This window comes from Dromiciops gliroides, chromosome 2, assembly GCF_019393635.1.
Source record: "Dromiciops gliroides isolate mDroGli1 chromosome 2, mDroGli1.pri, whole genome shotgun sequence".
Lineage (NCBI taxonomy): Eukaryota > Metazoa > Chordata > Mammalia > Microbiotheria > Microbiotheriidae > Dromiciops > Dromiciops gliroides.
Genome location: NC_057862.1, coordinates 77,922,659 through 77,946,843, shown reverse-complemented (window position 1 = coordinate 77,946,843; position 24,185 = coordinate 77,922,659). Strand labels below are relative to the sequence as shown.

Sequence of the window (24,185 nt, the reverse complement as noted above, 5' to 3'; positions counted from 1 at the left end):
ATAGTCCACAGCCTCTGTAAAGAAGGGAGTTAGATACATTTTCTCATTTCTTCATTGGGGCCAAACTTGGTCCTTATAATTACATAGTATTCAGTTAACAGTTTATTTTTTTTCTCCTTCCAATTTACATTGTTTTAGTCTTCATTTATGTTGTTTTCCTGGTTTTACTTACTTTGCTACGTATCAGTTCATAGAAAGCTTCCTATACTTCTCTTTTTGTCATATTCACTTCTTCTGATAGTATAATAATATTCCATTGCATTCATGGACCATATTTCATTGATCCATTACTCACTTAATGGGAACTCACTTGGCTTATATTCCTTTGCTAACACAAAAATGTTACTACGAATATTTTGGTGAATACATGACCTTTCTATTCTTAACCATCTTGACACATGGTTGGATCTCTTCACAATTCCACCAAGATCATATTCATGTCCATGTGTTTTCCAAGTCCTTCCTACCTTGAATACTTCTATCTTTTGTCAGCTTTGCCATTTTGCCAAGCACAAAGTGAACTCTCAGTTATATTCTGATGTACATTTCTCTGATTTTTAGTGATTCAGAATAATATTTCTATTTTGGGGGGGCGGTTCTGGTTTGGCTTTATTAGAAGTAAGGAAAGCTTAAGAACTGAGTGAGGCTGCCATGGGAAAGGATAAAATGGGGCTAACTCTAGGGCAGGGGGGTTCTTCAGGGGAGGAGAGGAAGAGGGAAGAAAAATGGGATGGGAGGCAGGCTGGGGTCTGGACTCCAAGGGGAGGGGTGTACGGCAGAGAGCTAGCTGGAGAGGGCTCAGAAAGGAGCTTCCTAGGAAGTAAGAGTGGCCATCAGGGCCCGTTTCAGTTGCTTGTAGGTGACAAACATCACTACATTCCAGGAGCCCAAGCGGAGGAAGGAAGGCATGAACCCTTTGTAGAAGGCTTGGGGTCCCTCCTTCCGGAGCATGGTGAGGGCGCAGTGGCCAGCACTGGCATACTGGCCCGAGGCAGAGTTCATGTATCTCATCTTGACCACGTCCACAGGGGAGGCAATGATGGTGGTGCAGAAGCCAGCCCCAAAGGCTGATGTGAAGTGGCATGGAAGGTCATCAGTCATGAGGTGGGCCTTCAGGAGGGCATCTTTGATGAGATCATATGTCACCAGCTCAGCACAGTTAACAATGGCATTGCGGGCAACATTGGGTGAAGTTCCTTTCCATAGACCCTGAAGCCCCTCTCTGGCGATAGTCTTATAGGCATCCAGTGTACCCTGATATCTCCGGCTGCCACCTGCACGAGCCTGGGCCTGGAAACGTACCTTCACCACATCTGTGGGTTGGGCTACGGCCACTGCCAGTGCCCCTGTGGTACAGCCTGCCAGGAGGTGGCTCCCAATGCCTGAATGCTCAGATCCCTTGGTGTAGAACTGCTTGACAGAGTCATAGAGGCCAATGCGGACAGAGGCAAAACTCATCTGGCGCTGCAAGCCAGCCACCAGCCCACTGTACAGGTTGCCAGGGCCATCAATCTTCACCATGGTCAGAATGGCGCCCAAGACACCCCGATACCGGGCAGTGGCAGAGGAAGCTCGGACGGCCCCCCGGGCTCTCTCCTTGAATCTGCAGCCGGACTTTGTCTGTGTCCAGGGGGAAGGTGATGAGGTCAGCGATGCAGACAGCAGTGCCAGCCCCAAGGAACTTGACAGTGGCTGTCGGTGGCACATCTGTAGGCTTAAATCCAACCATAATTCGATGCTGGTTTTCTGCTACTTTCCAGGAGGCAGAGAAATGGTAAGATGGCCTCCGGTGATTAAGACGAGATAGAGGAACTCTGCTGGAGTCCTGACTTGGAGAGTCTCACGATGATGACACTTTGATCAAGCTTCTCTAAAGGTGTCCCGCTCTTCAAAGTTGCTCACAGCAACCATGGCCCCCTTCCCTTGATTTTCCATAGAAAGTTGCTGGGAAACTGAATACCTAATGATCATACTATGTGCCCGGGACCGTAAAGGAAAACAAGAGGAAGCGGTGGCAGTGTTGGGAAGCACGAGCCCTGCTGTGGAGTCTGGAGTCCGGAGTCTGGAGGGCTGGAGCGGCTGCCTGGTTCTCCGTGGGGTCGCTAAAAAGTCACAGTCTTGGACTGGGGAGACGCGCTGCCCAGAATAATATTTCAAAGGACTATTAATAGTTTTCATTTTTTGAGAACTCCTTAATGTTCTTTGATCTTGGTCTTAATATATTTGTGTTAGTTAGTTCCCTATATAGCTTGGATATCAGACAATTATTGACAGCTTCCCTTCTTATCATAGTTGAATGGATTTTATTTGTGCAAAAGTTCTTCAAATTTGTTATTGAAAATATCTACTTCATCTCTTGCGATCACCTGTATCCCTTGTTTGATTAAGAATGTACCTTAACCTCATAGACATAGATAGCCATGAAAGGTATCTGACCTTATTCTCTTCTAATTTTTTCATGGTATTACCTTTTTATATCACGACTTTCTTTTAGAAGAGAGTTGGGAGCTGTTGGACTTCACAAGTAATACCATAAAATGATATGGATTATTTTTTAACAACTAGGAAATTAATTTTAAGGAGTGAGTTCCTTCTCCAGTTTTCAAGTAGAGTCTGGATCACCACTTGATGGATATGTCAGGGAGATATTATAGGCATCCAGTATACCCTGATATCTCCGGCTGCCACCTGCACGAGCCTGGGCCTGAAAACTAAATGGTCACCGAAGTCCCTTCCAACTTTCAAATTCCATGATTTTTTGACTAATTAACAATGTAGAAGCCTTTAAAAATCAATTGCAAATGTATAGTTTCATAAGGACTGGTTAGACTAATACTAAAAATCACCCCAAATTCAAAGAATAAAAATGAGATGTAGCATGTAATTAAGACAATTACAACCTGGCTTATTCAAACAAACTAATGATAATGGGAAATAGACAATGACACAGAAATATCATTTTCTTCTATTATTATTATTATTTTGGTAAGTCAATGAGGGTTAAGTGACTTGCCCAGGGTCACACAACTAGTAAGTGTCAAGTTTCTGAGGTTGGATTTGAACTCAGGTCCTCCTGAATCCAGGGCCAGAGCTTTATCCACTGCGCCACCTATCTGCCCCCAGAAATACCATTTTCTAGGGAAGTTTCACTGATACAAATTAATCACCCAAAGTGAGGAAATCCAGTGAGCTTAGAAATAACATGTCAGCAAATATTTGATGTCTTTCCAAGAGAAGCTAGGTGGCACATAAATAGAATCAGTTTAGAATATGAATCCATTTGTAAAATTTTATCGAGAGTGATGGTGAAAGCTTAAAAGCAGAGTCACTTCATAAAAGAATAAGAAACAGTGGAAGGACAAAAAAGGGAAAAGCCATCATCAATTGCTATCTGCAAGTACACATCTTCTGTTATTACCTTCTTTCTACACACCGTGTAAAGAATCCTTTTTCTTTCCTTTATAAAACAAACTTTGAAGGTTGTCTTATTCCAGAGTAATTTCTCTCCCCAACTCTTGTGTCTGAAACACAGCAGTCTTGCAGTGGTATGTTTTGTGTTTAAAATAAGGTGCCTTTTACTTATAACTAACCAAATGTTGCTCCTTTTTTTGGAGAGGGGACTGAAATCAATAAAATGTATCAATTTATTTTTTAAACATCAAACCCCATCTGACTTTCTTATTTCTCTCTTTCACACAGTCTAAGATAGAGTTACTTCCTCCTAAAAGTTCTCATCATTTTCATTCAAGCAACCAGTTCCTCCTTAGCTGGTAAAAATCAGATCCAGAATAGAAGTTCCCCTCATTGGTCCCTTCCTATTTTAAAGGATGACATTATCATCCAGATGAATCAAGAAATTGATTCTCTAACTGCTCTGCTAGAGAAGGAACTATAGTAGATGTCTGGATAATTAAAGTCTCTCAACTATTATCCTGCCCCTGTGCCATACTTGGCATTTTTTTTCTGAACTTTTCATCATTACCTCTTTTGGCCCAGGTACTATTTAGTATAACCAGGGAACATATTATTTCTTTTGATCTTGACACAAATGCATCCCCCTTCCTTAAATAAGGATATTTTCTTAATGTACAATGTTATTTTACCTATCCCCCTTTTAATGTATTCCCTGTCTTTTGAATAAAATATACCCTTTCAGAGCCAACATCCAATCTAATGTCAGTGATACCAAAGAGATCAGATTTTACTCCTTGTGTTAGAATTTGTAGTCTCCCCTGCTTGTTGCCCATAATTTGTGCCCTATGTGTTGGCATCTGAGGGCTTCATTGCTGGGGAGCCTTTACTACTATTCTTTTTAAAAACATTTATTTATTTATTTGTTTGTTTGTTTGTTTATTTATTTCAAATTTTCCCCACTACATGTAAAAAAACAAATTTTTTCACATTGATTTTTCAAAACTTTGTGTTCCAAATTTTCTTCCTCCCTGCCTCCCTAAGAAATCAAGCAATTCAATATAAGTTATAATGTGTAGTCATGCAAAACATCTCCACATTAGTCAGGTTGTGAAAGAAAACAGACAAAATAACTTTAAAAAGAGGAACTAACAAAAAAACTATACTTCAATCTGTATTCACATACTATCAATTCTTTCTCTGTACATGGATTGCATTTTTCATAAGTCCTTCTGATAGCATCCTGCTCATCATTTCTTTCACAGTTGCTATTGCTAACTGTATTACCCTCCATCCTACTCCCTCCCCTTGATATTGTGGTAAAATAATGGAATTTGGCAGATGCCCAGGGGTTTGTACTTGACTGATTTAGTAGTGTTTGGATTGGGTGTGAATGAGAAACTACTAAGTACCCACTTAAGATGATTAACCTAGTTTAACTTGGCCAATGCTGAGAAGGAGTGTGCTCAGAGGCTGTGGACTGTGTCATCAACAGAGGACCAGTTTCAGCCACACAACTTGAAGGACCTCCCCTTTTGGGGGAGGGAAAAAAAAGTAGAAAAAGGGACCCCAACAGGAAGTAACTCTCTCTTGGCTTGGATGAGCTTATGGACCCCTGGTGGTGAGTTAATAAAATCCAGCTCTTTGAATTAGCTGAGCTGAAAGTGAGTTTGGATTTTGAGACAGCCTTTGCTAGAGGAAAAAAGGCTATCAATCCCCTTTCTTATTGCACTGGGAGAAATAACTAAAAAAGGCAGTTCAGAGGGGAGGAAACTTTGGACCTAGAGGTCCCTCATTATTTTCTGAACCCCAATATTATGGCGAGCCACCCAATTAACTCTCCCCATATTAAATTTGGCCTCTACAGTTTGGTGAGCAAAGCCAGGAGCTAACGAATCTGGTGTGGATTTCTTTAACCCACCCAACCTACCCCTTACTTGGCCACAAGCCAACTAATCTGGTGGACCCCTCCCCACTGCTTCCTGAATTTAATAGAAATTGAAAGAATACACTGATCTCCTCCTGAAAGATATCCCAAAATGAAAACTTCCAGGAATATTATAGACAAATTCCAGAGCTCCCAGGTCAAGGAGAAAATATTGCAAGCAGTTAGAAAGAAACAATGTAAGTAATGTGGAGTCATAGGCAGGATAACACAAGATCTAGCAGCTTTTACACTAAAGGACCAGAGGGCATGGAATATGATATTCTGGAGGGCAAAGGAACTGGGATTACAACCCAGCAGAACTGACTATAATCTTTCAGGGGGAAAAGTGGGACTTTGATGAAAAAGAGGACTTTCAGGCATTTGTGATGAAAAGACTTTAATTGAATTAAAAATTTGACTTTCAAATACGAGACCCTAGAGAAGCATAGAAAGGTAAACAGGAAAAATAATCATGAGGAATGTTAAAATGTTTACATTCCTACATGGAAAGATAATACTTCTAAGACTTTTTTTTTTTTTGGTGAAGCAATCAGGGTTAAGTGACTTGCCCAGGATCACACAGTTAGTATAAATGTCAAGTGTCTGAGGCTGCATTTGAACTCAGGTCCTCCTAATTCCAAGCCACTACTCTATCTACTGTGCTACCTAGCTGCTCCTGAAGATAATACTTCTAACTCATCAGAACTTTCTCAGTATTAGGGCAGCTGAAAGGAATATAATTAGACAGAGGGCACAGGTGTGAATTGAATATGAAGGGATGATATCTGTAAAGCCTTCACTATTATTCTTATTCTGTAGGTTCCAGCTGTTTGGATTTATGTATGCAGTCCTTCCTTCCTTCCTTCCTTCCTTCCTTCCTTCCTTCCTTCCTTCCTTCCTTCCTTCCTTCCTTCCTTCCTTCCTTCCTTCCTTCCTTCCTACCTGCCTACCTGCAGAGGAATCATGGAATAATAATGAAGACATTGGGTTTGGAGTCAGAACATTTGGCTTCAAAGATATATAGGCAGGGGGCAGCTAGGTGGCACAGTGGATAAAGCACTGGCCCTGGATTCAGGAGGACCTGAGTTCAAATCTGGCCTCAGACACTTGACACTTACTAGCTGTGTGACCCTGGGCAAGTCACTTAACCCTCATTGCCCCACCAAAAAAAAAAGATACATTGGCAGCTTTGGCAACATGAAGGGATCAAATGTTACATTATCTCTGATTCCAGTAATCCAAGCAAGATCAGGAAACTTGAAGTATCTGGTTGGAGTTTAGAGATCAACAAAGTTTAGAGTAAAGACTGACATACCCTAGCTTTTCTACAACACAAAAGGGCAAAGTTTCTCCGGGGTCAGAGGAAGCTGAACCTCTAAGGTAGATTGTATGAGCTACAAAGGCAAGGCCTTGGATGTCATTCTTCACAGAACCAAAGATATACTAAGAAAGACATTTAAGAACATTTGTTTTCACTTCAAGGACATTATACCACTATTTGTATAGTGACTGTGCATTCTGCTACACAATCATTACATAAACATCCAGTGAAATGATGATTCAATACACTCTATTTTTGAACTCTCAAGAAAGATCCCCTTCCCCCCATATATTTCAGAACATATTTGTCAACATGGGAGAGGACTCCTGGGATGAGAACTTTCTCTACCTACATTGATCATCACAACCCCTTCACTTAGAATTATAGGATTATATATTTAGGTCAATGAGGGAGCTGAGAGATGATCTTGTCTTAGCCCTCCTCCCATTTTACTAATTTTACTGGGGTCCAGATTAGGAAAACAAGGTCCATAGGAGTTAAGATACATTAGGCTAGATTTGAACCCAGATTTCCTGCCTCCAAGTCCAACACCTCCATCTACTGTCCCATTTTCAGAACATACCTCACAGTCAATGAGAACTTTCACAGACATTATGTCACTTCAAGCTTCCAATGATGTGCAGAATTCACTAACTAGAACCATGAGAAAGTTATTTTATGATCAAAACTCATAATAAAATATGTTTAGTAAGCATTCTGGCATTTCTATCTCTTCCTCTTTTCTTTCCCATTAAAAAATAGAAACAAGCCCATGCATGTAATTTAAACTAACAAACCTTCTGTTCAAAGGTTCAAAAACCTTTCCCCATTTTGTAACTATTTTTTTTAATCTCCCTAACTTCTGAATTTTAAAGACAAAACAAAAAGTCTCTTCTATCACATTCATTTTTTCTGCTTATCTCTCCTTTCTGGAAGGGAACTATCAAGAAACCTCAAAACAAACATACTTCCTCCTTTCCAGGTCCTTGTCTCTTTGGTAGAAACATACCCCGTTTTCATGAATAAAGAGGACCTCTTTTGTGTCCCAACTTGGAGTTCTACATTGAAGGAAGGTTGGGAATTTCAAGTAATCATAGCAGTTACCCAATAATGATGATTCCCCAATAGGTTAGGGAGTGGTGATTTTGCAAGTGTGGGTACCTTCTCTTATGCAGAGAATGAGCCCTCTACTACTTAGTAGGTGATTTACAAGGGTTCCCATGGCTAAAAAAACACATTACTTTGGGGCCAACTTGGTGAAAAGCCTCTTCAAACTTCATAAGACTGATACCAAAATGGCAGGCATGTCTTGTGTCATCAAATTTTTCCAGCCTGGTAGGATCTGTGAGAGTTTGTGCTTTGCTGGCATGGGCTTCTAGAACCTAGGATGTCACCTGCACACCACGATGAGGCATCAGCACAGGGTTTTAGTGTCCTAAATAATAGTAATAGCTCAGGTCTATGGAGCAATTCACAATTAACAAAGCATTTTCATTACAATAACTTTGTTAGGTTGGTAGGGCAAGTGTATTGTTCCCATTTTATGGATGAAGAAACTGAGTTTCAGAGAAGTTAAATGAGTTGCCCATAGTTGCACAACTAGTAGGTGGCAGAGTCTATGAGTTCCAATGATAAAAAGAGTTCTTAGGTTATAATTAAAGAGAAAAATCAAAATATGGAAAGGGGGCATGAACCCTTATGGCTGTGGAAACTAAGTTTGAGATGCATTATCTTTCCTCGTCTATATTCTTGATCCCTCCCCATCTTCTATTTGAGTTTGGACAGAGATACCCTGAATTAAGAGGGATGGCCCCTGGCTAAATGATTATGGAGACTCATTTTCTGATTTTTAGAATGTGAATAGCTTCAGTTACTGCATCTTGTTTAACTTCTCTTCAGTGGGAAGGAAGAAACAGAACTGTGAGAATTTCAACAGCCCTCACCCCTCCCTGCCAATCTTCATCTCTTTACTAGAGAGTAAGTGGCTTAAATTTTCTAGACAACTTTGCCAACAACAAAGTTGTTAATGAATGTTCTGATTTGCATTAATGCTAATGTCCTCTTTCAAAAGGTAGAAGATCAACAAAGGACAATTCTATTTTGGATCAGATTCTCATAATCATCCTTGCCGACACTAAGCATTAATGGGATGTTGACACACAAGCTCTATAGTTTAGATGTTACAACATTCCTTCCTTCAGGATGTTTATAATCAATTAACCTAGTGAAAAGCTGGGCACACACAGAATTTGTGGTTAAGAGGGAGAGGATACAAGTAGCCTCCTTTAATATGGGAGAGCAGATTTCAAAGGGCTCAGAGAAAGGATAAATATGAATCTCGTGAACTAAAATTCTACAGAGGATCTCGGCCCAGGAGAGATGGGAAGCCACCAAGAATGAAATTCTGAAAGCACAAAGAAAAACAATTCCAATAGAGAGTAGTGCCTAGCACACAGGAGACACTTGATAAATATTGCTTGACTGATTGAAATTCTATTAAGAGGCCTATGTGAATATATGGGATCTATCAACTAACTAACTTTCTGGTCTGGATCTATGATTTCATTGGTGAAAGAATTCCCAAGGAGGAAACTTCCTTTACTCACACAGATCAGCAACTACTGTGTAGTTTAAGATCTTAGAGAGTTAGCCTAGGGCACTGAGAGATTAGGAGACTTGCCCAGGGTCCCATAGCCAGTATGTATCAGAGGCAGGATTTGAACCCACATCTTCCTGACTCCAAGATGAGTATTCTATCAACTAAGTCACATTGCCTTTCACCAACCATTTTAGCTTTTTTTTTTTTTAAGTGAGGCAATTGGGGTTAAGTGACTTGCCCAGGGTCACATAGCTAGTAAGTGTTAAGTGTCTGAGGCCAGATTTGAACTCAGGTACTCCTGACTCCAGGGCTGGTGCTCTATCCACTGTGCCACCTAGCTGCTCCCCATTTTAGCTTTTTTTTAAGAAGATGAAAGCAAGGGTAAATAGCAGAAGATAGATTCAAATATATGTCACACTTCTGTAAAAATTGTGTCAGGGTTACAAAAGCTCAGAAGCTAAAATTCTCAAAAAAAAATCTTAGAGAAGAATGATTTAAAAATACTACATTTCAATAAAGATAAGACTCAAAGAAGAGGTGGGCACTGCTGCTCAAAGAGGATTTAAATGGAAAGAAGAAATTGCTCAACTCTTATCTTACTTCTGTTTTCTTTAGTAGGAAGATAGGCCTTTGGACTAAAAAAGATAGAACAAAAATAAGCCAGTAGGGAGTTGATACTGAAGATAAATAAGAGACCATCTAACTGCCTTTGATACAATACAATTCAAGAGGAGTTTTTAAAGCACCTGTTGTGTGCACTGAACTGATAAGTTCAGATCACTGGGCCTTGCTAGACTTCATCTGAGAGTACAAATAAGACTGGTAGATGTCATTACTGAATCACTTTAAAGATGGTGAAAACTGGAGAGTGATCAAAGAACTGGATGTGAAGAAGGGGGAGGGAGAGTGGGGGGTGAAGGGGTCAACTGTCCCAATTTTCAAAAAAGAGAAGAGAATGGAGTTTATAAATTATAAGTCAGTAAGCCTGATTTTTGGTTCCTTGCAAAATTCTGAAATATAATTAAAGGATGATTAGTGAAAAGGAAGCATTGATCACAGAGACTCAGTATAGTGTCATTTAAAATAAGATTACACTGGATTAATTATATTTCCTTTTTCAATAGGTTACTAAACTGGAAGATATGAGGAGTGGTATAAGCACAATATATGTAAATTTCCTCAAAATATTTGATAAAGTCTCTCATGCTATCTTTTTGTTTTGTTTTTTGTTTTGCAGGGCAATGGGGGTTAAGTGACTTGCCCAGGGTCACACAGCTAGTAAATGTCAAGTGTCTGAGGCCAGATCTGAACTCAGGTCCTCCTGAATCCAGGGCCGGTGCTTTATCCACTGAGCCACCTAGCCTCCCCCTCTCATGCTATCTTTATAGAAAAGAGGCAGAGATATAGGCCAGACAATAATATAAGGTGTTGAATTTGGAAATGATTTAAAGAATAGTCATTAATGGTTCAATGTCTCTAAGTTCAATGTCTTTAAGATTATTGTTTTCTTTTAACATTATTATATTTTGCTTTTTTTCTTCCAGATTGTCTTTTACTTCTGTGTATTTAGATCTCCAATCAGTTATTCTTTTTTGTTGTTTTGTTTTGGTGGGGTTTGCCACTGTGAATTCAAGTTTTTTATTTTGCTAATCATTTTTGCTGTGTTCTTCATAAATATTGCTTTTATAATTTTTATTTCTGCCTGAAACCATATATTCTGCTGTGGTTACATGCTCTCTTGGGAATGCACAGAGTCTTCTGCCTCCTTGGGTGTTGATTCATTTTGTTTCATCTTGTAATATTTATTTAGAGATGTCCTGACTCATTTAGATGATCTAGAGGCCATTTCCCCTTCTTTTATGCCTTGGTTTCTGCCCCAAGCTATTTCTGAGAGGATGTGACCAACTGCAGTTAGGTGCTATTGCTCTACCCCTTTTTCTTGGATAGATTTCCCCCCACACATTCTCGCATCCTGTCCCAGTTCCCTCTTTTATTCATTTTTCTGGCAGGGCACTGTTGAAGCACAATGTGCTGCTACACTTTAGTCCCAGCCAGAGCAAACTCTGGCCTTTGGTCTTCTATTTTACCCAGAAGAATGGGGGCAGAATTGAATTCTGTTGCAAATCCTCAGGCTTGGACAGCCCTTCCAGAGAGGAGGGAATGCTGAGCAAGTGCTTTAGGGATTAGGGATTAGCCTTCCTTGCTGTTAGTGCATTAGGTTGTTACATTATTAGGGTTCTTTATGTCTTAGATCATGGAGACAGCTGAAATTACTCATCTATTATTCATAATTACCATTTTTGGAGAAGTTTGAGAGGTTACGAAGAGCTGAGGATCAGAGAAAGTATATAGTCCTCCATCTTGTTGGTCACATGACTTGGAAAACTAATGGTACAATCTCAGTTTGTGAGGAGGTCTCCAGTGGAATGGCTCAGGGATGTGTTCTTGGTCCTGTTCTGTCTAACATTTTTATTAGCGACTTGAATGAAGGTATAAATGGCATGCTCATCAGATTTGCAGATGAAACACAGCTGGGAGGGATGACCAACATGATAGATTCCAAAATAAATCTTAGATTAGAACACTGGGCCAAATTAAGAAGACAAAATCCAATATGAATTTGATTGTATGATGAATGTACAATCTCACAGTTGGATTAAAAAATCAATTTCAGAGGTACAAGATAGAGGAAGTATGGCTAAGAAGAAATTTTTCTGAATAACAAATTTAGGGACTTCAATGGATTTTGAGCCAAAGATGAGTCAACTGTGACAGCCAAAAAACTTTACATAATTTTCAGTTGCATTAATTCAATTCATCATGTATTTCTTGAACGCTTACCATATGCTCACAGTGCCTATACTGTTTAGTGCTAGAGATATAAATACAAAGATCAAACAGTTCCCCATTCATAAAGACCTTACATTCTACTGGGAAAAACAATATCCACACAGATTAGGATATATAAAATATGGGCTATCCCAAAAGTCTTTGTGCAGTTTTAAGCTTTAATATCTTAATATCTGTAAGACTTTGGGAACAGAGAGAATACAAAAGACACAACGATGAGTAGGAAGAATATTCTAGGTATGGAAGAAGAGTCTGTAAAGATACAAGGATGGGATACAGAATGTTATGTATGGGGAGCAAGCAGGTCTAATTTGGCTGAAGTGTAGAACACAAAGGGGATCAATATGAATCTGGTTGGAAAAGATGTTGGAACAAAACTGTGAAGGGCTTTAAAGCCCAAAGAGGAGTTTGTATTTCATCCTAGGGGCACTGGGGATCCACTCAAGAGATCAATTAAGAGTCCAGCTGAGGTGTGATGAGGACCTAAACTAGGGTGGTGATTCTGTCAGTGGAGAGAAGGGGATAGACACAGGGATGTAGAACTAGAAGCAAAGGAATTTGGGGGAAGAGGTAAGAGGAGGATGGTTTTTAGGAAGGATGATTAGTTGAAGGCCCCAAATTTTAAGAAGACCTCAAAGAACCAAGCCAAGTCAATTGATGGAGCACGCTAAAAAAAATCTGTAAGGCAAAGAAAATGGAGCTAGTAGAATGAAAAAAAAATATTTTAAAGTAAAATTACAGTATTTGCTTATAATTTTTTTGTATCTAGAGTACATTTGCACAGATAGAAAATATAATAAATGAAAAATTTTTAAATAAAATTTGCATCAATTGACAGAACTTGGTATTTGTAATGTATAAAGAGAAGGATAGTATACAGAACTAGGGAGGATAAAGTCCTTTTGTACTCTGCTATGACCAGTGCACATTTATTACTTAGGTTTAATTTGGGGAATGTCATTTTAGGAAGGACACTAAAGACCTGGAGATCATCTATAGAAGGACGTCTAAGATGGTTGAAAAGCCTTGAGTTCATATCGTTGTTGTTGTTCAGTCTTTTTCAACTATGTCCAACTCTTCATGACCCCATTTGAGGCTTTCTTGGCAAAGATACCAGAGTGGTTTGCTATTTCCTTTTCCAGCTCATTTTAGAGATTAGGAACTGAGGCAAAAAAAAAAAAAGGTTAAGTGACTTGTCCAGGGTCACAGAGCAGCTAAGCATTTAAAGCCAGATTTGAACTCAAGAAGATGAGTCTTTCTGACTCCAAGCCCAGTGCTCTATCCACTGTGCCATATGATAATTGACTGAAAGAAATGGGAATGTTGATTATACAAAAGAGAAGAATGAATACTGAGATACTATCTGTCTTTTGAAGGGTGGCATGTAGAAGAAGAATTAGACTGATTCTTTTTGGACCAAAAGGATTAAACTAGAAGCAATAGTGGAGTGGGATGGCACGGTACTGTAGAAGCAAATTTAGGCTTTATGTCATAAAACCTTCCTCCCAATTAAAGCCATCCCAGAGTAGGATGGGAAGCCTTGGGGGGTAGTTTGATTCCCCCAATGGGCATCTTCCAGCAAAGGTGGGATGACCACTTCTTATGTTTGTCGTAGTGGTCAGGTACATTCAGTTAGATTCCTAAAGGTTCCTTCCAACTCCAAGGTTCTGTCTTTTATCACCAGGAAGAAGAGATGAGGAAAGGGCACCTTTTTTTTTTTTTTTTTTTTTTTTTGGTGAGGCAATTGGGGTTAAGTGACTTGCCCAGGGTCACACAGCTAGTAAGTATCAAGTGTCTGAGGCCAGATTTGAACTCAGGTACTCCTGAATCCAGGGCTGGTGCTCTATCCACTGCGCCACCTAGCTGCCCCCGGGTAGCTTTTAAATAACGTTTAGAACCATTCTGGTAACATTGATTCTGGTAACAGTGATCTTTCCCTTCCCACTGCATGTTTTTCAGGAAGTAAACCACGCCTCTTACCACTCAATATCTGTGAGTACAATAAAATTAGTGAAGATTCCACTTACTTTTTGATCTTGTTCATTATTCCACCTTCATTGTTTGTAATATCATGGACGATCTTCTGAAGTTGCCTATAAGAAAACCAACCATAAAATAACATCAGTTATCATAAAAATAAGAATTTTATGGATTGAAGCTTATCTTTTTAAACAAATATTCTTTTTTTCCTGAGCCCCAATCTCCCCTGTGACTGCAGAAAGGAGAAAACAAACCTCATTTTGGACTGAACTTTATTTGTTTAAATAATGTTTGTTTGTCCTCTTAAATGGGTTTAAAAATTAGGTGCTTTTGTATGTGGCTCTAGAAAGAAGGTGGCCTTTAGAATAAAGCATTATACTTTGGGAGATAGAGGTTGTAGAAGAAAGAATAACTTTGAGCAAGATTATGAGAGAACTTGATGTTTGCAGAGCGGCTGACTCTGGCCTCAATAAGCCAATCTTAATTTTTGAGGGGGGGTCTATGCTTTGACCTCATTAGCTGATGAGGCCATTTTTAGTTACTGAACAATAAGGCAGAGTTTCTGCTTGATGCTCTTGAGAGACAAAGAACACTCTGAAATGATCCTCAGAGGAAAATACAATGCAAGGCAGAGAAAGGCACCAGACTAATGAATGATTGCAACTGAAAGGCAATTCTTTAGCTCAGCTAATTAACCAGTCATTAACTAGGAGTTAATGGAATCTTGACACCAGGAGGCAATTGAGAGACCATCTAAATCCAATCCCTTCAATTTGTTGGGCACTGGGAAACATATTTATTAACATATTATTAACCTACTGTGTGCCAGGCATTGTGCTAAGTGTTTTATAAATATTATGTCATTTAATGTTCACAGCAACCCTAGCAGGTAGGTACCATTTTGGGGGGGGGGCAGGGCAATGAGAGTTAAGTGACTTGCTCAGGGTCACACAGCTGGTAAGTGTTAAGTGTCTGAGGCTGGATTTGAACTCAGGTGCTCCTGAATCCAAGGCCAGTACTTTATCCACTCTGCCACCTAGCTGCCCAGGTAGGTACTATTATTATTCCCTTTTTATAATTAAGGAAACTGAGGCAGACAGAGATTAAGTGATTTGCTAAGGATTACACAGCCAGTAGGTATCCCAGGCCATATTTGAACTCAGGTCTCCCTGACTACAGGGCTAGTGAGTAGGCTAGATCCAGATCTCTATCCACTTAAAGTACTGTGCAAACCCTAAAGGCCTATATAAATGCTATTGTTATAGTCATCATCATTATGATTATGATCATCCTCATTTCAGGGATCAAATAAATTTAGGAGAATTATATATCAAAATAAAATAATTTTATAAATAAACCATTAAAAATACATATACAAACATGAATTTTTAAATCTGGAACCTAATGTACTCTACTAATGTATCATCCTAAAATGCTAGTCTGACTAAGGCAGAGATACTCTGAGGTGGCTTCTATCAGACCACTCACTTCTACTACCTTGAGCATTCTTGCCTCTTAGGACTCTGATAGCTCAAAACCCTGGGCCCAAGAATCTTGAGAAGAGCAGTGTTCTCTAGACAATAAACCTAATAAATGCTTCATTCATTCATCCATCCATCCATCCATCCATTCATTCATTAATCCATTCATTCTTTATTCTTGTCAAACTGTAAATGTGTTCATAATCCTTGGCAACTGGTAACTACTGCTATATGCAAGCTTCTAATCTGCTGTCTCCTCCCTTAGCCTTCATATTCCAGAATAAACATGAGCAACATTGCATTTTTTTTAAAAGCATCTGGGGGCAGCTAGATGGTGCAGTGGTTAAAGCGCTGGCCCTGGATTCAGGAGTATCTGAGTTCAAATCCGGCCTCAGACACTTGACACTTACTAGCTGTGTGACCCTGGGCAAGTCACTTAACCCCCTGTTGCCCTGCAAAAAAAAAAACCAAAACAAAAACAAAACAACAACAACAAAAAAAGCATCTTATTCCCCAGCATAAAAACCCTTCACTTCAGTCTAAAAATCAAATTCCTCTGCTTGGCATTCAAGGTCTTAGACAACCTGACCTGCTCTTGTTTCTGGCCTCATATTCCCTCTTTCCAATGAAGTTACCTATTTACCACCTCCCTAATATGGCTTGCTTGCTTCCTGATGGATCATAGATTCATAGATTTAGATCTGGAAGAGAACTTAGAGGCCATCAATCCTGACCCTCTCATTTTACAGATGAGGAAACTGAGTCACAAGAAGGTTAAGTCAGTCAGTAGATAAGTTTGTTATTAAGTGCTTATGATGTGCTAGGCACCATACTAAGTGCTGGAGATACCAAAAAAAAAAAAGGCAGCAAAAGTCACCTCTGCTCTCAAGGAGTTCATATTTTAATGGGGGAAACAACATGTAAGTAAGGAGATGAGTATTTTCTGTTTGAGAAAGAAGATGCTTTAGTTTAAAGGGATTCTTGAAGCCATTGTCTGATGCCCTTCCTCTCTGCTATCTTCTACCTATAGGACAGGGCAGCTAGATGTTTTAGTGGATAGAATGCCAGGTCTGGAGTCAGGAGGACTCCTTTTCCTGAGTTCAAATCTGTCCTCAGACACTTACTAGCTGTGTGACCCAGGCAAGTCACTTAACCTTGTTTACCTCAGTTTCCTCATCTGTAAAAGGAGCTGGAGAAGGAAAAAGCAAACCAGTCCAGTATCTTTGCCAAGAAAACCCCAAATGGAGTCATGGAGAATTGAACATGACTGAAAAATGCCTCAGAAACCACAACTTAGATGGTATATAACATATTGCTTTGAACTTTCATACATGTGGGTTTTTTGACTCCTAGATGGCTTTCAATGAATTTAAAATCAATTTTTAAAAATTAGCAATTACCTACTACATGCCAGGCACAATGTACAGCAATGAGGCTATGGGAACAATAATAAAAATAGCCCCTTGGCTCAAGGAGCTTTCATTCTCCCAACAAGAAACAGTATATGCATAGGTAAGTAAAAACAAAACAGAGGAATTGGGACTGACCCTGTGATTTCATTGATATAGGCAACTCCTGGGTGAGGAAGTTCCTTCTACCAAGTTAGATTGCCATCTCATAGTACCTGAGGGTTTTTTCTGATGTCTGATCCCTTGCCTGGTTTCCAGTCTCCTACCCTGTTTTGATTTGTGGAAAGTATGTGTTCCCTGACTGACCAGCAGCTTTCAGTGTCCAAAGTCTAGCCTAGCTGATGACTTCCAGACACCTAACAGGTCCTACCAGACACTCCCATGCTCAAGCCCTACTTTGCGTTACCAATCTTACCTTGACTCACATCATCTCAGCTTCCCATACTATCTGTGACCACAGTTCTGATATCATGGCCCTTGATTTACCTTCATAATCTTTTTTTCTATTTCTCCCTTACCTGGATAATATACTCTAGGTCACCTGGAAGAAAACCTTGCTGGCTCATTGCCTTTGTTGAAGCTATAACTCCTTGCCCAGAATGCTCTGTATCTTTCCAAATCCCACCTATCCTTTAAAGCCTAGCTCAAATTCCAGTTCTTTCTAGGTTGCCTGCCCTAACCACAAAGCTTAAAATTAATTACCCTACTTCTATATTCTTGTTGTTGTTGAGTCATTTTTCATTTGTGTCCAACTCCTCATGACCCCATTTGGGGTTTTCTTGGCAAAGATACTGGAGTCATTTGCCATTTCCTTCTCCAGCTCATTTTACAAATGAGGAAACTGAGGTAAACTGCATTGAGTGACTTGCCCAGGGTCCCATAGCTAGAAAGTGTCTGAGACCAGATTTGAATTCAGGAAGAAGTCTTCCTGACTCCAGGCACTGTAGTCATTGCACTACCTAGCTGCCCTGCCTTCACATTCTGACAACCCTTAATTCCTGTATAACTCATTTGACCCACATTACATACTATATTGTTATTTTTAAAAATAGAAATGTATCTTTCTATTGTGAACTGATTCAACTACTCTAGAGAGCAATTTGGAACTATGCCCAAAAGGGTATAAAACTGTGCATACCCTTTGACCCAGGAATGCCACCACTAGGTATGTATCTTTTTTTTTGGTTTGGTTTTGGTTTTGGTGAGGCAATTGGAGTTAAGTGACTTGCCTAGGGTCACACAGCTAGTAAGTGTCAAGTGTCTGAGGCTGGATTTGAACTCAGGTCCTCCTAACTCCAGGGCCAGTGCTCTATCCACTGTACCACCTAGCTGTCCCCTAGGTATGTATCTTAAGATTTGAAAAAAAAAAGGAGGGGGAAGACCTATAGGTGCGAAAATTTTTATAGCAGCTCTTTTTGTAGTGGTAAAGAATTGGAAATTGAGAGGATGCCCATCAATTGGGGAATGGCTGAAGAAGCTGTGGTATGTGATTGTGATGGAATAATACTGTTCTATAAGAAATGAGTAGCAAGATTGTTTCAGAAAACCCTCACAAGACTTAGATGAACTTACAAAATGAAGTGAACAGAACCAGGAGAACATTGTACACAGTGATAGTAAAATTATACAATAATCAACTGTTTCTTCACTATTGTCCACAGTACAGTGATCTAAGACAATTCTGAAGGACTCATGATGAAATATGCTATTCACATCCAGAGAAAGAACTGGAGTCTGAATGCAAATCAAAGTACATTTTTTTCTAACCTTTATTTTTCTTGGAGTTTTTCCCCTCTGTGTCCTTTCACAACATGGAATATTGAAATTACATTTTGCATGACTGCACATGTATAATCTGTATCAAATTGCTTGCCTTCTCAATTAAGGGAGTGGGGAGGGGAAAAGGAAAATAATTTGGAACTCAATATTTTTTTAAATGTTAAAAATTTTACATGTAATTGGGAAAAATAAGATATGTAAAATGTGAAAAATAAAGAAATATCTTCTTCATATATTAAGCGCCTTTGAGAATAAGGACCTTGTTTTATATTTATTTGCATCTCTTCAAAGTGTCTAATAGGTAAGAGGTCTTCAATGAATGTGGTTGGCTTTTTTTTCTTTACGTAGTTTATAATTAGAAGGGACTTTTAGAATCATATAGTCATAAAGTCATAGATGTAAACCTGGAAAGTATCTCAGAGGCCATCCAGTTCAACCAACTCCTTTTATAGATAAAGAACCAAAGGCCACAGGAGGTTGTTCTTCCTCATTACTTTGGCACGTCACTACCCAGAAGAAGGCACTAAGTGTCAGCTCCCTAGGGGAAGATTTCCCTACGTCACCCACCCTACCCACCATCTATAAAAACTTCACAAAGATCCATTTCAGCACAGATTCCTGGGGAATACCAGCCTTGGGCCACCCTCCCCTCCAGCCACAGACATGCCAACTTATCCCTCTCTATTTCCCATATTTGGTTTTCTATCCATGACAAGGAATTTTATTCAGTTTATTTTTTAGGTTATTTTATTTATTTGTTTCCTTATTCCATTTTTAAAAATTTTTATGTGGACTCATCAAAACATTTTAAAAAATCGAAACATAATATATCCAATGATTTGCCTTCATCTGTGTGGATGCTTATTTCCTCGAATGGACATTCATAAGTCAGAAATTCATTATTATTTTGCTCCATAGAAAGTAACATTTAGTAACTTTTTCCCCCTTTGGACAGGACCTGCAATTTCACTGGTATAGAGACCTCGTGGCAAGGAAATTTCTTTGGCCAACAAAGATCTGCAAGTGTTTTGCAACTAATACTTTTAGAAAAAAAGTTGTCTGAGGGCACTGAGAGGTTATGACTTGTCCAGGGTCACACGGTCAACAGCTGCCAGAGATAGGACTTGAACCCAGGTCTTTCTGATTCCAACACTGGTTTTCCTTTATGTCACATGGCTTCTCTTTTATTATAAACTATACATACACATAATCTTTTACCACTGATTGCTTAGACAAGAGAATCACTTGTCTGTTGTTATCTAGGTCCCCACTAGAGCCCTCTTCAGCTGCCACTGGCCTTCTGCCAAGCACTTGACGTAGTGACTTTTCTAAGGTCAGATGAGATAGTTTAACTAGCTTTGATCACTTTCATCTTTGAATTCCTTCAGAACTCTGCTGGATGCTGCTGTTCCAACTCTGTGCTTTATCTACATCATTTTGTCAATTAAGTCTAGAACAACATGTGTATTTATGACTATCTGATCCGGGGCCTCGAAAATGTCCATTTTTAAGAACTCATGCGAAGCAACTGAATTTCAGCATGTTCTGTATCTCTGAGTACTCACCCACTAGTTAACAATTCCCACACTGTACTTTGCTTCTCTTTTATCTTTTTGTGTCTTGTAATTTCTTCTTTGTTTCCCTTCAGACCATGTAATGTACATTGTAAACTTTAAGAAAAACCCACATACAAAATACACAAAATGAAAAAAGTTATAATCTTATAAAAAGTCTCATAAACAACCCTTAACCCCACCCCCAATACAAGATCAGGACAGCATTTGCAACTTTTTTAAAAAGTCGAAGTAGAAATACTGGGTCCTAATTTAGCACAGACCCCATGAAACTGTTGTAAATTAATAAGAGTTTATAAAAAAATTTTTCTTCATTTTGTTGCTAATCCAACAAAAACAAAGTCTATGCTGTTAACAAGTTTCAATCTTATATCCTTCAGAAATTATGTTGTGTAACAGGGCCCTGTAACCTTTCATTTTTTGTTTTGGGTATGCTATTCTATAATTTATTGAGTATGAAATTCTGTGTCAATGATTCAAATATATTAAAAATGTATCATACTGCTTTCTAACTGGATTCCAACCTTGGATGAAAGGCTTTCTTGTGGTTATTAGATAGTTTCAAACACAAATGATCTTTTTTGATTTCATGAAAGAAGTGGCAGGAGGGAAGGAATGTCTTTGTAATGTTCTATCTTGGTAACTAGAAAGGCAAGGAATTCATTCAATCTTTCTGTAAGTTTCTCTTATCATCCTTTTACATGATGATCATCAAGAAGTCCCACTGATTCTCCAGATATTTACCTTCCCTTGAGAGGAGTCCATTTTAAAAGTCCATTTTTGGCTTTGAAATAAGTTGCAAGGTGAATCTGTCCTGTAACTTAATTTCTAGTTTGTACTTGACTTGCCATAATTTGGAATTTCCCCTGGGCTCCTAGGTTGAGCCATCTCTCTTATGAGGCCATCTCTAGAGGTCCTAATATATATCTTGCCACTGGACTCAAATGCCTCTGGAGGAGAAAGTGAAGTTGGTGACCTTGCACAGCCCTCCCTCACTTAAATCTAATTCACTGCAAGTCATGACATCACCCTGGTGTCATGGCCTTCATCAAGAACGAAGGACAAACAACAATGTTTGCAAAGATGCCCTTGCAATAAACTTTGCTAGAGGGCTGTGCAGAATATTTTTGTTACTGTTTTGTGGGTCCTCATCCCACCATGAAGTGCTTGGCAACTGATCTTCAGTACACATTTATGCTCGGTTCCCAAAACTTGAGCAGATCTGAGATTTCATTCTTCCCTGACATAGACTGTGACATAGACTTCTTGCCTTAAGTAGAGAGCTTTCCAAGTCCTGGCCAGGAAATTGCCAGATCTAATGATTTTTTTCTCAGTCCCAATTCTTCTTGACCTCTCTGCAGTGTATGACACTGTTGACTGCCTTCTCTTCCTGGCTATTCTCTTCTCTCTAGGTTTTCATGGCCTATACTTTATTGGCTCTCTTGCCTGTCTGACTGCTCCTTCTCAGTGTCCTTTGGTCTTTATCATGGCCACACTCACCAACTCTGGGTATCCCCATAGAGCTCTGTTCTTGTTCCTCCTCTTTTCCCTCCACTATCTCTATACAGATGAGTCCTAGATCTGTATATGTAGCTTTATTTTCTCTTCTTAGCTCCCATCCTGTGTCACCAAAAGGCACTTATGTTTTAGATATCTTGGATTGAATGTTACATATGCATCTCAGACTCAACACATCCAAAATAGAACTCATTCTATTTTTCTTACAACCTTCCCCTGCCTCAGGTTTCCCTCTTACAGTCAAGGGCACCATCATCTTTCCAGTTAACCAGGCTTCCAATCTCAGCAACATCCTGGACTTTTTATTTGCACTCACCCCACTTGTATAATCTGTGCCAGATTTGATCATTTATAAATTCACTCCTATATCATGAACATCTCCTTCTCTCCACTGAAAGAGCCATTATTTTCATTGAAGGTTTCGTCATGTCTCCTCTGGACTATTGTAATAGCCTTCTAATCAGTCACTCTGCCTCCAATCTCTCCCCATTCCAACGCCTCCTCTACTCATCATCTCAAAAAAATTCTCCTAAATGGAGATCTGCTCATGTTACGCATCCCTTTGTAGTTCCCTATTACCCCCCAAATCAAATATCAACTACCCTGGTTGACATTTAAAACTCTTCATTTTCTGTCTCTTTCCTCCCTTTCCAGTCTGTACAATACATTACTTCCTTCCATGCATTGTACCATCGAGCTATGGTAATCTGCTTGCTCTTTTCCACACATGACACTCTATCTCCTAGCTGTTGCTTTGCCCTGGCTTGGGATGCTCTGCCCCTCACCTCTACCTTGAAGACTTGGCTCAAACTCTACCTTTCCTGGTTCTCCAGCTTTGAATGCCTTCTTCTCTGAGATTACCTCTCATCTACTTTTGTATGTACCTAGTCATTTACATGTCACCTCTCCCACTGGAGAGATGGAAGGGATGCTCCTTGAAGGCAGGAACTACCTAACACATAGTATGTATAAAATGTTTTCTGACTGATCACTTAACAACCAGACTGTAGTTGATAAATATCTCTGAACTTAACCGGCTTAGTCTTGAGATAACAAACTGTTTATTGCCATGCCCACAGAGGAAGTTTTTCCATCTATGTTTGACCTGTCAGACCTTGTGTCCCATTGATATAGCCTTTGAGAGCCCAGAATCACCTACACACTATGTTGGGGTATTAGAGTAGGACCTCTTGGAGCTGAACTGGGTGGTAGTAATGTGGTTTGGTAATTACCAAAAAAATATGTATCATTTTAGTTGTCTGAAAGTGTTTTTATGGAGCTTTCATGGATTTCTTTTAACCAACCAGCTCCATTATATAGAGGAGGCAGGTTCTTAGGTGATCTTAGGCTACCTCAAGATACAGTCTATGTGGGGGCAGCTAGGTAGCGCAGTACATAAAGCACTGGCCCTGGATTCAGAAGGACCTGAGTTCAAATCCAACCTCAGACACTTGACACTAGCTCTGTGACCCTGAGCAAGTCACTTAACCCTTATTGCCCCACAAAAAAAAATGCAGTCTATCTAGGAGGGAGGATGTGCATCCACTGTACTCTGCTCTGTTCATGCAGTCAGTCAACAAGCATTTATTAAGCCTTTAACTATGTACCAGGCACTATGCTAAGTGATAGGAATACAAAGAAGCAAAAAGATGGTCCCTGACCTCAAAGAGCTTACATTTTAATGAAGGAAGACAATATGTAAATAACTAGGGAACATGCAAAATATATACAGTGTAAATGGAAAGTGATCACAGCACATTTGGAGTATTGTGTTCGGCACTGGGTGCCAGATTTTAGGAAGGTCATTGACAAATGGTGGAGCATCACAAGAGTGTGACCAGGATGGTAGGAGGCCCTGAGACCATGCCTCATAAGTATCAATGAATGGGGGGGGGAGAGAATAAATATTTACATAGCTCCTATTATGTGCCAGGCAAGTCATCGTGCTAAGTGCTTCTTACAAATATTCTCAACTAGGAAAGAAGAGACTTAGTGGAGACTTGACAGCTAAATATTTGAAAGGCTGTTCTGTAGGAGAGAGATTACGTATGTTCCCTTTGTTTCCAAAAGAAGCAGAACTAAGGGCATTGAGTAAAAGTTGGATAGAGGCAGATTTTTTCCTCCACGTAAGAGGGAAAACCCCTTAGCAATTCTGTTGAAAAAGGGGAAAAATGTAGCTGCTACCTCCTGAGGTAGCGTTTCCTCTCTTTAGAGGTTTGCAAGAGAAGGCAATCATTCATGCTGGCAAGGGGGGGTGGTGGTGGTGGTGTTTCTGGGTCAAACCAGATAATGTCCTTTAAAGTCCCTTCTGCCTCTAAATCCAAGATCCTCTGAGG

The 24,185-nt window shown here is 39.6% G+C and overlaps 1 protein-coding gene and 1 pseudogene across 1 annotated transcript in view; both read right to left on the bottom strand.

Moving 5' to 3' along the window:
* BLNK (B cell linker) overlaps positions 1-24,185 on the bottom strand; it is a 103,857-nt gene that overhangs the window by 60,704 nt on the left and 18,968 nt on the right. The window contains exon 2 of the mRNA XM_043984862.1: positions 14,136-14,201. Within this exon, the coding sequence (XP_043840797.1) occupies positions 14,136-14,201 (66 nt within the window). The remainder of the gene's footprint in view (positions 1-14,135; positions 14,202-24,185) is intronic.
* On the bottom strand, positions 799-1,729 carry LOC122741404 (annotated as a pseudogene).